At 37.2% G+C, this 15,478-nt stretch overlaps 1 protein-coding gene across 1 annotated transcript; it reads right to left on the bottom strand.

Moving 5' to 3' along the window:
* Positions 1 to 1,288: 1,288 nt before the first annotated feature.
* Positions 1,289 to 14,815, bottom strand: MS3_00003018 (uncharacterized protein; the record flags this gene model as incomplete). Its single annotated transcript, XM_012942725.3, has 6 exons — positions 1,289 to 1,344; positions 7,019 to 7,843; positions 10,580 to 10,908; positions 12,456 to 12,555; positions 12,662 to 12,958; positions 14,698 to 14,815. The coding sequence occupies 5 exons, from the start codon at positions 14,813 to 14,815 to the stop codon at positions 7,587 to 7,589; spliced, it is 1,101 nt and encodes a 366-aa protein (XP_012798179.1). The 3' UTR covers positions 1,289 to 1,344; positions 7,019 to 7,586.
* Between the last annotated feature and the right edge of the window lie 663 nt (positions 14,816 to 15,478).

The raw sequence follows: 15,478 nt of genomic DNA, 5'->3' as shown, positions 1-15,478 counted from the left end.
CTGTTCCCTCAGTATAAACATTTTAGTAAAATGACCGGAAATCATTAGTCCTCTTGTAAATATTGTTTTGATACCGGAATTTATAAGAAAATGTAGGGGCGAATTTCTGAACTTCTGAAGTTAACGTTCTCAAGGTAAATAGTGTGATATCATTAAGTCGTATTATTAAAAACTGTATATGTTGATAGCAAAAGGTGCGGATACCGGTTAATTGAGGCAGACAATTACAATTTATACTATTAAAGTACTCTCTGTTCTTTTATAAACAATTGTTTGAAGAGATAACTTTATAAATATATTTTACGTTAGAGAGTTAATTTGTACAAAGACGAAAATCTGAGGAGTATGGTGCTATTTTCAAAGGTGTCATTAAATATTTGGAGCAAAAGTCTATTGAAGTCTACGTTGTGATGTAGGTACCCCATTTTGGTCACTAACAGGAACTTGTAACATATAACAGTGAATTTTCAGTCCAAGTCTTTCAAACATCATCAACACATTGTTTTATATGTTTGTTAACCTCACTGTGTTTTACGTATGCTTGACAAAAACTTGCAGTTAAATAAGATCTATTGAGAAGAGTATCATATTTTATTGTTATAAACTGAACTGTATTAGTGCATCACAGTTTGAGGATGTTGTGTTACAATGTTTATAGACATGAAGTAAAAATTATATAAAGGAAGAAACAAGCTACCACTTCAAATGCATACTCTTAATGTAATTTCATAATACATTTTAGCTGAATTTAGTCTAATTGCAATAAGATAAAGAAAAAAGTAACAATGTTTAATACAAATTAAAATGATTAGAAATCACATTTACAAGGTCTCTAGACGATTCTATGCATTAATTATCTTTACTGACAGTTACAAAATTATTTGTTACAATTTATATTGTAAGGTTATGGCTAAAATTGAATAAGCACAATATTTAAAAACAACATGCTTGACAATTTATCATTTTAAATTACGATCATTTTTAAACGTGAGTGAACTTGTCGGATAATTTTTCTCGGCAATAACGAAAGTCATATATATATATATATATATATATATATATATATATATATCAACCAATTCGAGAGATATTAACTATATCTATATGCAACTCTCATTATCGTGGGCTTTATGTCTATTCTTAACACATCCATGAGCAGTCTTACATTTAAAATTGCAAAATTAACTATTCATTATGCCATATAATTCTTGAATTCAAATAAATAAAATTCGACTTATATTATAAGAAAGAGAAAATTCGTCTTTCTAAAATGATAACTGTAGTTTATCTGACAATTAGGATTTTGTGGCGACATTCCGACGAAGATATCAATTTTCCCATATACTAAGGAATAAAGAAGAAACACATTGGAAAAACTAGTAATAATAACTTGGTAAATTTTAAATAAATCAGGAAAAATTCGGATTGAGAGTAGTGATATAAAATGGAATAACTAATAGACCTAACATGAAGAAAACTTAGTACACTGTCAATAGCTTATTTGGGATTTGATGAGTGAATTGGATGCATGTTTACCAAATAGTGCTGAAGGTAATATGTCACTGGTGTCTTTTGCTCGTGAGTCCTGGTTTTGGAGACGTCACTGCTTAGCATAACTTGATTTTCATTCAATACTCCACTGAAAAAATAATAGAAGTAGTGGAATATTTAAAACATCTGCCCACTAGGATATAGCTGCTGCAATGTTTAACTTTCATGGTAGTGAAACATATATTGTAGTATTATTCGATAACATCTCATTCAAAACTTCGTCTGTATATTGTAAAATATGTCCAGCAAAAGACAACGTGAAGTGAATTATTCGCGTAAATTGTTTCGATATTGAAGCCTACTACTTTTTCATATAGCATGAACCACCGACCAGGGATCTCCAATCAACTTTGTCCTAGGTTTTCCTTCCCAGTTATTTCCAACAGGTGTTCGTGATGTTGATGTCTGCGCCCGAATTCCAAGAGCCATATATTCTTCAGTCGGTCACATTTCCTTTAGCCTGGGGAATTCAAAGTTAGAACGTTCCCTGTGATAGAGGGTAGTGGTTTGCACAAAGCATGTCACAATACATCTCCAATGTCTTTTCCCAATTCGCTTCTCGACTGACTGTTCATAAATATCTGTATTATTTTGATGATGATGGTGGTAGTTCTTTAAGTTTTATCACCCTAAAATAGAACTTTCTTGACGTTAGTGTTGTAAATTCTGACTTTAATCTTGGGTGACAGTTGTTTTGAGGAGTCTCGGTACGTGAAAGCTGGCCATCGAGTGTGATTCGAGTCCCTCACGAACGTTGAGACTGACTTCTGTAGAGACCGCTGCTACACTGGCAGTGTTCACTTGCACTTTTACTATATATGAGATAACGGGACCATGTCATATGCAAAGTCCAAGGCATCCAGCTGTGTCCAGAGTGTCTACTGTTTTTCTCACTTCTCGTAAGCTCTTGAGATTTTCGTAATCCAGTGAAAGACCATCAAAGGGAGGATAGGTAGCCTTGTCTGATACCAGCCCTCATTTGGAATGCACCTGTGAGTTATCCTTTATGCACGCTGTCGCAGCTCAGTCCAACGTAGGAGTTCTGTATGATGATGACGATCTTCCCATATACTTCATGTTGCCAAGGAATATCTTATCCGTTCGGTAGAGGGGTTTCGTATAGTGAAGGAAACTGACGTGAATCAGTGAGTTCCATTCAGCTAGTTATTCAATAATGACCCGTAGTGTCTCAGTTTGGTCTGTATGCGATCTATCCTTACGTCAGACAATTTGTTGATCTTGAAGTCGGATGTCCACTGAAGCATTCTTTCGGCTTACCAACACTTTTTTGAAAACTTTACTAGTCACTGGCAGTAGCGTGTTCCCTCAGTAGTTCTCGCACTTACTAAGGTCTCCTTTCTTCGGTACGTTGGTGAAGTATCCTTCTCCAGTCTGTTAGTACTTGTTCTCCATTCCACATCTTTCTGGAGAGAACGTGGAGCAGGTTTGCAGTTGCCTTCATATCTGATTGAAGTGCCCCAGCTAGTATGCTGTCCAGTCCAACTATTCCTATGGCATTCTTGAATTGTCTGGTGGCTTTGAGAATTCCTTTGATTGTTGGCGGGGCTGCCTCAATGTTGGCTGTGCTCAGCGATGCCGATCAATTCGATAGGTCTTCACACTACTCTACCTATCTATCTCGCTGTTGTTGATCCTCAGTGATTGGTTTGCCTTCTTTGTTCCCGACTGACTGCTCTGCTTCTCTGTATTTCCCTCCAAGCTTCTTCACCGTATCGAATAGCTTTTTCATGTTTCCTTCTCTTACAGCTTGTTTCACTGCAATTGTCAGGTCTTTATGTATATCTGCCTGTCGGTTCCGATATTCTTCACCACCCATCTGTTTGCTTCTGTATATTCGATCTGAGAGCTACCTTCACTGCATTCATTCGGCTGTTTTTAACTGGTATTTTCTCGACCACCCCTGAATCTTACCCAGTGTGTTAATAGAGATTCATTGTATGCTCTGATGCTTCTTTGGACCCATCACTTCTTAGCATGTTCAAGTCGTCACTTCTTTAATCCCTTACTAGTTGTTCTCCATGGTGATTTTATATTCTAGTAGGCTTTTTAAGTTTTGTGATTTGATACGGAGAGCTACGTTGAACTGTCTGAGCTTGGGAGCATCTCGAAAAACGTCTGTAACAAACTTGTGTAGTGGTGCTTGCTCAGGTGTCCAGTGATTCTTTAGCTTCACTTGTGACGATTCACAAACCTCATTCAGAGTGATTTTGTCATTCACTCAAGCTTTGTAATGTTTTACATTCGTAGTCAGTGATGATGAATCATAGATCTGATGAAATGATGTGTAGTATGGTTGGAAATCCTATGCTTCTTGATATCAGTATCCATAAATGTGTGATGAGGTCAACCATAGGTTATGCATTAACATGAATTAGCTCTTATTCAGTGGGGGAGTCAAAGAATTTTCATCTTTTTATGTAGTTCAATGAGCTGTGACTGTGTGGACATTAAGTTGTTGCACAGAGAAGATAAATTTATCCTCTAACATCTACATGATTTTAGCTATATACTCACTATACTACTTAATAATTATAAGTAGCTATAATTGTATCCAGGTACATCATTGCAGTAGCAATTGTGACGAATACCAACAGTTATTATGAGAACTTCTTGTAGCATTGATTTATTTTAATCATGCCTTGGGCTAGAATCTTATTTTCTCCTTCTGAGAACGCTACAATCTAGGCCTTTGTTTACCTTCAATGAATTGTCTACTCTCCAGTGTTGGGTATCCCTTGGATTCCGTTAACTACTGGTATCCATTTCTGACTGTGAGTGTAGTTTCCTAGTTTATATTTACGCTCTATAACTCCATACTTATAGACTTATCTGGAGGAATAATTTTCCTTTTGATAGAAGAATGTTCCCCGAGTCCATAATGATTCGAAACTTGCGGGTTCTTCGTACCTTTTCTATATATGTACAGTATTGAAGGTTTCTTAGCTTACAAATGCAACTCGATTGTCAGGTTAGAATCTTTATGAATTGCTCCCCGAGCGATCTAATTGATGTAGGTTAGAATAAAGCTAATAGCTGTGCACCAACGACGACGTCAATTAAGTTTTATATAATTCATCCTTTAGTATTGTGGTTCGACGATTCATTTGTTTTTAATATTAAGTACTGGATATTTCCAACGACATTCACCAAAACACCAGATTCTGTGGGAGAACTTTTAGGAATATTGGGTTTTCAGACAGATGAAATATCCAACGTGATTTATCTATTCGTCATTCACCTAAATCTATATTATGTTAATTATTCAAGTGTCTAGGAAATAAGCTGCTTAGTTAAAATAACTTCGCATTCAAATTGATGAAAATGTCTAGGGTATACATCATCGAAATTACAAATAAATCAAGATATGACCCGGGTGTACGAAGCAAGTTCACAAAGTACTTACTTACGCCTGTTACTTCCAATGGCGCATAGGCCGCCGACCAGCAATCTCCAGCCCGCTTCGTCCTGGGCCTTCCTTTCCAGTCCTATCCAATTTTTGTTCCTTCTTTTTATATCTCCATTTCTAAGCTTAATGTGTTCTTAAGTCGTCCTCTCCTCATTTGACCTTGAGGATTCCATGCGAGGGCTTGCCTTGTGACGCAGTTAAACGCTTTCCTCAATGTGTGTCCCATCCACCTCCAGCGCTTCTTCCTGATCTATGCCTCCGCTGGGATCTGGTTTGTTCTCTCCCACAGTACGTTGTTGCTAATAGTGTCCGGCCAACGGATCCGAAGTACTTTGCGTAGACAACTGTTAATAAACAATTGTGTCTTCTGGATGATGGCTTTCGTAGTTCTCCACGTTTCCGCCCCATACAGTAGAACTGTCTCAACATTTTTGACAATTCTGACCTTGGTGTTGGTTGACAATTGTTTTGACTTGCAGATGTTCTTCAGTTGTAAATATACTGTTCTTGTCTTGCCGATCAGCGCCTTCACATCTGCATCAGATCCATAGTGTTGCCCTGTCCCCGCTATCAAATGCTTCTTCGTAGTCAATGAAGTTGATATAGAGTGATGAGTTCCATTCAATTGATTGTTCCACAATGATCCGTAGTGTTGCAATTTGGTCTGTACACGATCGATCCTTACAGAATTTAGCTTGTTGGTCTCGAAGTTGGGCGTCTACATAGTCCTTCATCCTGTTTAACAATACCCTGCTGAAGACTTTTCCCGGTATTGAGAAAAGAGCGATGCCTCTGTAGTTATCACACTTGCTGAGATCGCCTTTCTTCGGTATTTTGATCAGAAGTCCTTCTTTCCAGTCTGTTGATACTTGTTCTTCATCCCAAATCTTGCTGAAGAGAATGTGGAGTATCTTTGCAGTTACTGCTCCGTCCGCCTTCAGTGCCTCTGCTGAAATATTGTCTGGTCCCGCTGCTTTGCCACTCTTGATTTGTTTGATGGTCATACTAATCTCTTCAATTGTTGGTGGCCAACATCAATTGGGAGGTCCGTGGGCGCTGCTTTAAGGTTGGGTGGGTTCTGTGGGGCTGGTCAATTCAAGGGTTCTTTGAAGTGCTCTACCCACCTGTTTCGCTGTTCTTCAATGTTGGCAATTACTTTGCCTTTCACTGGTCGTTCTGGTTTACGATAATTTCAAGCGAGCTTCTTTGTTGTATCATACAATTGTTTCATGTTTCCTTCTCTTGCAGCCTTTTCCGCCGTCATTGCTAGATCTTCCACATATTTGCGTGTCGGTTCTGATGCTCCTCTTCACTCCCTTGTTTACTTCTGTGTATTCAGCTTGTGCCTTGGCTTTTTCTGCTCTTGTTCGGCTGGTATTGATTGCTGCTTAAGTTCACAAAGTATCAGACGTTTAATTACTGTTGTGTGGGAATCACACATTTTCTATCCCAAGAATGACCACACTTTGTAGGTGTTTTAGACATCGTAATTAAATTTGACTCAATCGGAAAGAAATTAATCCTCATCTGTACATTGCTCTTAAAATTTATAGACTATGTAACTACTTGGGTGGCTATTCTTTCGAAAGACGCCACATCAGGTAATTATATTATGTTCCCAGTATGGTAGATATACTGTAGTATCCAGCAGTTCTTTTGAATGAGCTTTGCGCATGAAATTCCGATTTTGCATTTTAACACCGTTATTACTTGTTTTAAAACACAATGACCATTTTTAGTTAAGAAATGTCTGTGAAGATTTGACAGATTGATGTCTACTTACAAGTTGGTGTGCCCCTTGTTGGTAATAAACAATACGCATCGGTTCATTTCAATACGATTTCACAAATAAAGGATGTTATATTATCGTGAATTACTAGTCCGAATATACTGGGACGAGATCCTGATTAGTTCCTATGGCCAGGTAAACGTAAGGTAACGTGTAGAAAACAATGACTTTCCCTCAACTTCCAAATGAGTTTACTTTTATGGAATCGAACTATGACAATGACAGTAAGTAAACTAATGAAATAATCTTACATGTTCACTCTTTTAAGCTATTCAAGTTAGCTAAAATAAAGCAGTTATCTCCCCCATATTATCCTGATTGTAATAATAACGAACTATGAAATTCATGACCAGTTTCAAACCATACTATATGAATGCACGCAATACCGCATGGTTATCTAGACTAGAGTAAATAAGACGAGGTAGTTCAGGCATTGTTCTTGAAGTATTTTGACCAATGATCGTTTTACACTCCATGAGGTATCGAAATATCAATATAAGCATTGTAGAGAAGCTAATACAATTGAAGAGAAACAGAATTTACACACCCTAATACTGAGCATTGATTTTAATGATCTGCAGTGTGAATAAAACAAACGACGAGTAAATAAATTTCATATTTTATCAAAAATATTCTATTCATAAAACTGTTGACAGGGTTGACAACTGAAGTCAGTACTGTACAAAGTCCTCTTAATTATTTCTCAGCAGAAGTAGTTTATGGTTGAAATTTACTATAGCATTAACATAATGGTATGGATTATAAAAACCACAATAATATTTCTGATGAGATTCATAATGAAAAAAATATGTAAAAGGATCAACTATTAATAGTATCACCAGTAGCCGGTACTTCGGCTAAATTCGTGTTACAGTGATCTTTGGCAGATACAGATAAATTTGAGCAATTAACAGCAGAAACTTCATTCGGTACAGTCAATCTCCATAATCCAAAGTCACTTCCAACAACAGTTTGCCACAAACGAACAGTGCCATCTTCACTACCGCTTGCATAAACGTGTCCATCGGGAGAAAATCTAACACAATGTAGAGGGCCAAAATGTCCCTTGCAGGTTTCTAGGATAAAGAAATAAAACATAAACTAACTAGATAAACGTTAGAGCTGGATTGTAAAGTAGACGATTTAGAACATTGAATGACTTAGATTTATTTGACTCGAATATATACTGATAGGAAGAAAGTTGCACAAACCATAAAATGCTTTTTCTTATGACACGATCTGAAAAATTATTTTACCACAAAACTGTTATATAATGTCACCATATTTCTTGAAAAATGACTCTGAATTTTAAAGGGAAAGTAACAGCCATACGGCTTTCAAAAGCATGTATATTACACCTCGAAAACCACTTTTTGTCTAGTAGTCAATGTAAAATATGGATATCATTTGTATCTAGATCATTAATCAACAACTCAAAAATTAGACTCATTTGGATGTAGAATCAAAGCTGATTAATCAACAAGTCTCTATTTCATGACACCTTCACCTAAGAGGTAACGATAATTGTCTTTTGATCTGCCAGTCAGCTACAACGTAGGACCAGGCACATATATGCATCGGTCCAAGTTGCCACATCTTATTAGCACAAGATGAACATCAAATTCATAGTAGTTACTTCAATGGTAGTAATATACAAAAGAAAAATAGTGTATAAAGATATAATACAGGAATAATGAATTAGTTCGTAGAGAGAAAGATATAAAGCAATTTTAATCTTGCGGTTTAAGGGAATACAAAGATTGTATACACCTACACCACCGTGATCGATTCTGAACCATGTCACCCAGAGTCTCCAATGTTACGATAGTCATGTGGAACCTAACCAAGTAATCTGCATCTACCAACATGGCTAAGACTAGAGGTTAGTGACTTTAAGCACTGATGCCACGTTTTGGTTTGGCCGTCCATAACTTTCTTCCAACCTGATATGATGGGAAGAAAAAAAATCAATTTCCGATTGATTTACTCATTATGAGTCTTATTCAACATTACATTCATTCTAATTCAATGTGATGATCATTCACGGTAGTATTTGTTTTCTTTTGTCGTATGATATTTTCTTCTGTATAATATACGATATTCTTGTATTAAATTGACATGAACTATGCTCAGTATGTGATTTGTTATAACTAAGTATTTTTCATACATGTGATTTTATTCTAATTATTAATCAAAAATGGGTGTAAAATCAATATATAAACCAGTGTATTTTAGACTATTTTGATCATCGTTCGTCGTCGTGTTTTGGGGCTAATAAATCATCACTTATACCAGTTTTGTGTTCTTATTTCGCATCGTGGGAATTGCAGGGACCCCTCGCTCCGAGTATAAGTGATCAGTGTTTTTCCGGCACAACAATTGGCGGCGACGAGGTAAACCAATTACAATCCAAAGTCAGCCTTCAGCAACCAAATTTGTCATCAGTGTCCTTCAACGACATTGGTCATTAATCACAGTAATTATCATTACCGATGTTGATTCAGATAATGACTCTCCCTTCCGATCGATTACAACTGCTATTTGGACGACAGTTGGAGTTTTTAATCAAATTACGCACGCAGCTGTTAAGTCACTCATGCTTTGGAGATGCGACGGAAGTGGATGGACTGATTTCTCAACTGCACACAGAGCTGGAAAATGATTGCAGCCCCAATGAATCCTCGATAAACCGTATTTCAAACGGTACAACAGCCACTCAAGATCCGCCTGGTGGTCCAGTACTCTCCATTCCAGAAACATGCCCGGTAATGGACTCAAACTTCATTATTCCCGAAACAGCATGTGCAGACAGTGACTAATCCAGCGCACAAACAGACGCCCTGTTGAATTTTCATAGAATTGTTTCAATAACCGACCATGAAACACAAAAACCGAGCAGTACACTGAATGCAGCTGCTCCAAAAGGGTCTCATCATTCTGCGACAGAAGTTTCTGATGGATCTTATTATTGAGATTCTCTTTTACCAGAAAATATATCAGATGCATCGAATGATGGTCGGAAACCTAATACAATTTCTATAGATGCTGATTACTACAATGATCCATTATCTACAAATGAGGCTCCCAATAAAATTGGTATCTCAGAAGATTCAAGCTCTGATGACTTCGAACCAAGTGGCGCTTATCCTTAATATCTGGCCAATTTTACTTGGTTCTCTGTTCAATATGTTTTAAATACAGCCAGTCGTCGTGTTTTGGGGCAAACAAATCTTCACTTATACCAGTCTTTCTGTTCTTACTTCGCATCGTGAGAATTACAGGGGACCCCGTTCCTAGTATAAGTGATCAGCGTTTTTCTGGCACAACACAACCATCCCCAATACTAGTCAGCATTGGTTTTTGATGTAAGCCATATGCTTATTAAGCGTTTCAATTACAAACTGTTGTAGTAGTTCATCATGTAAAAGTATCTCTTACATTCATTTGAGAATTTCTCAAGCGAACCAAATTTTACTTCAAATTGATATGGATGGTCACGTAACCCGAATAACTTGCGAAACCTATTATTTTGAATGTAAATGAGTTATATTTTAGAGGCTTACTAAACTGCTCAATACTTATTATGTTGTCGACGTTTTAATACGCTAATTAATTGTTCTGTTTTGATAAACATTGAAAATACACTTATACGCTTGTCTTCCATGGGCGGATCTAACAATTTTTTTAGCTAGATTCGTTCATCGTTTATGGTAGTCAAAGTTATAAAAACTCATTTAATTCATCAGATCACAACGCTGTACCATAAAATACTCAGAAATAATTTAATATAGTAAAGCATCCCAGAATATTACCTAATATTTCACCAGTTTCCGAATTTAATCGATATATTATGTGATCATCTCCACCACATACAAGTAATTTTTCAGTGGGATGCAAGCTGACAGAATTTACTGGACACGATAGACTGAATTTTGGGAAAGCTTCAGGTGCTTCTATCACGTTGCTATAACGCCAGTCAAACGTATAAGTCTGGATTGAGTTTCCACATGCTACCACAGCTTTCACTTGATCTTCATTATAAGGGATATGGAATTGAATATCGTTGACTGGGTCTGATAATTCCTTGGACCATATCTGATGAACTGCAGCTGGCTTCAGAATATCTCGGAGATCCCACAAGCTATATCCATGAGAATATGTCAAACCGTTAATATTCTGCACAGAATGTGATAATAAAATCAACACACAAGGAATACGGGAAATGACTACTAAGAAGAGATCAAATTTGTCATAACCGGTGATATTTTAAATTCGTAGACTGATAATTACGACGTATTGACTCATGTGAAGGCATATAAGTACACTACTTATTTGCTGCTGAATTTTTGTGACGCAATGGGGATTGCTTACGGCTTCGCGAAACACCTCGCTTATAAGCATTAAATTTAAATAAGCTTCTTACAATTCGTTGAGGCACATCGGTCTACTTCGGCTAACCGCGAAATAGACTTACGTAGTAAAATTGTGTAAAATTTACGTGAGAACCGAAAAGCCTGATGGTTGGAGCGTGCTAACGAGTTGGAAGCAGCAGCTATATCCGACAACTCCACGACGCTCTTTCAATTCATTCGAGCCACTGAAAAAATCTGGTGTGAGTGAACAACCTGTTGAGCTGATCAAACTCAACGTCTTCGACGACAGGCAGAGTTCGTCGAGGAACAGCTCAGCTGGTCTGTTGCCCTGGCGACATCGACCAGACTGTTTCGTCTTGCCTATCCTGTATCAACTGATCAGACAAACGAAGTGAAAATCCGCAAGGAACTCCAACTCCACCAGACCAAGCTAAGTTACCTCCGGGCCTTTTTAAGGACGGTCGTGGCCATCCGGTTAGGGAACTAACTGACTGGGTTGTTTGAAAGCGTTTGACAACTACTGTTTCAACAAAAGAGAACTTCTTGGATTGAATGAACCTTTACTAGACGTGCTTTTTTCAACTGCTTCTTCCGTTATTTCTCCACTCTTGCTTCCCAATTTTTATTTATTTTCGTTCGTTTGTATTATACTTATTTTTTTCGTTACCTATTCAAAATTTCATTTTCATTGTGGCGCAAATACATTTTGGTGTCCCTTTGCACCAACATTTGTTTGAACAAATTTTACTGATTAGCGTGAACAGGGTGTAAAATCAAACATATCTACTTCCTACTAAAGAACGGATTTTACACTGTCAACACTAGAATGAAGATCGGAAGTTTAAGGTCTCTTTACATTAAATATCTCATTAGCCAAGATTGATAAGTACATATAAAAGTTTAAACATAAGATGTTGACTATTGGTTACTCTGAATTTTATTTTATCAGCTTTTGTGATTTGCTATATAATGTGGTAGCCCAAACTTTTCTGTTTGATTTTACGTTACATAAATCATCTGCATACCTGTATCGATGTTCTATTCTAATAAGGTTATTATAAAATGAAGGGCATAATCGAATAGTAAATGCAAACATTTATTGTCCATTACGTTACGTGTGTGGAGCATATATATCTGGTGCCCCCTTGCACCAATATTTGTGTTCAAATAAAGATAAATAATCTAGGACGTGCTTTTGAGCAGAATTGAAACATAATAAGATGCAAATTCTTCACCAGTTACATCTGAATTAACTTGTGAGACCCAAGTACATACTACCTACATATTTAACAAAAAACTAAATTGATGCACTAACCGGATAGTTTTATCCTCCGATATGGATAAAGCAAGTTTATCTTCGCCACACCATAGCAGTCGACGAATTATTTGTTCGTGTCCCCCGAATACGGATATGGCTAAATGAGGCAGATAAAAAACATGAGTGGTATTAATGAGATCATAAAAATAATTTATGCAACACCAGACGAACATAATCTCAAACACGAAAGTGAAATAATTTACGTGATTTAGGAGCGTTTAGATCATAGACCGAAATCTTTTTCCAGTTATTAGCAGTGAGTAATTTTGCGCCTGAGTCAGTTTTGCTCAAGTCAACGCACCGAACAATATGATCTTGGGTGATTGAAAGGAGCTCCGAACCGGAGTTTGCATCCCATACTTTGGCAGTGAAATCCGCCGCCCCTGTAGCAGCCTTAGTAGCATGCTTGTCTAAGACACACGACCAGACAGCTCCTTTATGACCTAAAAATGTTCCAATCCAATCTCCTGTATCACCTTGGCGCAGAATTGCTTTACCATCTGAAATAAAAAAATAAACGAAATTAAGTGATCTGTGTTCTGAAAAACAAAATTAAATAAAATAGACACTGATGGCATTTAAACACAAAATAAAATCTATCTGGACTAACATTTATTGCACATGACAATTGCGCTATGAAAGTAAGGTCACTTGACAATAACTTTTCCATAACTCGTCCCCTGAAGTAATCGATGGTTTACGGCTAGAATACGACCATTTGAAAGATTATGGTGAAATCCCAGTCTTTGATTTTTGATTTGAACTTAAGTGGAGACTGATACCTTTCTGTTTACAATATATCAGATGATGGGACTTCAGATAGCTTAAAATAGATAAGTGGAGCAAAAGTTATTGTGGTCCCCCTTTAATCTGGGAATAGTTCTACAATGGCTAGTTCCCTGTTGTTTTATTTCTTTGCCTTATTGTTTATTGATTGGTCTTTGCTGGGAAAGTGGTTATATGTTGTTTCTATTTGCTGCAAAATAAAGACTAGTAGAAAATGTAAGGCGAATCAGAAACTTAACAAATGAAGAACAAAACGCAAGATCTAAAAAACCTTAGGAACTATAGAAAATGAATGATTTCAACCCGGTTATATAATATGAAGTCAAGGTTAGAAAGGACCTAATGATAACCATAATGAAGTGGTGGTAATAAACCACCTAGCCCGAACAACCAGTGCCTACAGTGTCTCTACTTCCTCACACATGAAAAGGGCTAAAATGGCCAAACTATGACTAGCCCCGAACTCCCCCAAGTCAAACTCTGAGGCCGGTCAAACCAACACCAAGTTATCCAGAGGATGGACTGACAAACAGGCCCAACAACTGAATCTAATGAAGCTGAAATTCGTCTATGAAGGTGCGGTAATTGTGAATCAAAGGTTAGAAGATCTTGGGTCCGAGGTATGTAGTCGTGTGAGTATAGGAGATATGTCCTTGAAAATGAGCCACCTTATGGTCTTGGACTACTATTACAACACTCAGTAAGCGATATTTCTTAGTTTTGAAATATGCTGAAGATGAAATTTCATCTAAACACGTTCAGACTAATTAAGTAGTATAAAGAAAAAGAGGAAATATGTAAATAGATTATTACAAGAATCAGAATGGTTTAAGACAAGTTTGTTAAATTGATTTAAAGATACAGCCATTGAAACTGCCTAAAGGTCTTAACCACACACCATTTCACAGGGTTAGTGGCAGATGGCTTAGCGGCAAAATTAATCTATGAATGAACCAATGAAATTGGTGTTAGTCTACGATTTTGGCTTAAAACTTATTAATAACTAAGTCTAAACAGCATCTTAGCATCATGACTGATGTCCTTTTGTGATGGAAACTCTAAATCTAACTTCTAACACTAACTTCCAAAGTTACAACCTAATACTAGTACTAATTTATGGCCCACTTTTGAATCTTGTAAGTAGGTGAACTTTCTAAGGGTCCTCAGTCTCCCTACTTTGGGGAAACCGCTATGAAAAACTTTGGGAAGATGGCAGAAAAACCCCAAAATTTTCCCCAAGATAATGAGATTGGGTCTCACCACCGGTTAATGGGTTCCCCTCTGGAATTGACCATTGGACTGGACATAATTACGTTCTAATTATCCGATATTTTGGTTAACGGCATTGAATTGTGTACCATTAACATTTATCCCTATCATAAGTCGAGATTGTTTGAGCACAGTTAAATAAGGATTTGCATGATCACCATGCAGTCCTGTTTAATATACGTACCTTTTGAAGCAGTGATGAAAAGATGTCCGCAATCTGTCTCTCCGCTATAACAGATATCAACGACCGGACGTGTATGCCCAGGACAGTACACAGGTGACTGCTTTGGAGTCTGGATCATAACACGCCGGACAGTTTTATCAACCCGGCTGGTTGGCCTTGAGGAAGCATCGTCTATCGTTTAAAACTACAAATACAACAAATAAGTGTAACATATCAACAAAATCAATTAGACAGAATAATTTCAAATGACTATGAACGGAATAAGAGCTTTAACTAAATGGGCTTTTCATGTACATCAACAAGTAGTCGGCGATACCTACAAGGACTTGTAGTGACTCACATTTATCACGAGAACACGACTGGTTTAATAAAAACAATTATTATTATAACCAAGTGTACCAGTGACTGTTTTAATGTGCTTTTGCTTGACTGTGCTAATGACAGCTATTTTGTGCTTCCATTCTTATTCTCGCACTTCGATTGTAACTTCGCGCGAATTCGGTTACCTTCTGTAACCAAGGTTGTATCCTGGCACGATCTCGGTATCCTTTCGATGCCACGAGATCGCCAGCAAATAAACATCGACTTGGTCCACTAATTGCCTTCTGGTATTTGGCTTCTCGGAGATTTTATGGATCTCTTTGGTTACGTTCAACCTACGCCTTCTGATTTATTTGGCACGTGTTTCTTGGTAGCGGTGTTCATAGTTAATCCCAACTCGACACCACGCTACAATTGGTGATCCCAAAGTTTGGAAAACGCCTCAACCCCTGGTCAAATC

This window comes from Schistosoma haematobium, chromosome ZW (assembly GCF_000699445.3).
Source record: "Schistosoma haematobium chromosome ZW, whole genome shotgun sequence".
Classification (NCBI taxonomy): Eukaryota; Metazoa; Platyhelminthes; class Trematoda; order Strigeidida; family Schistosomatidae; genus Schistosoma; species Schistosoma haematobium.
Note: the sequence above shows the minus strand (reverse complement) of the source record. Positions and strands in the feature narration are given on the sequence as shown.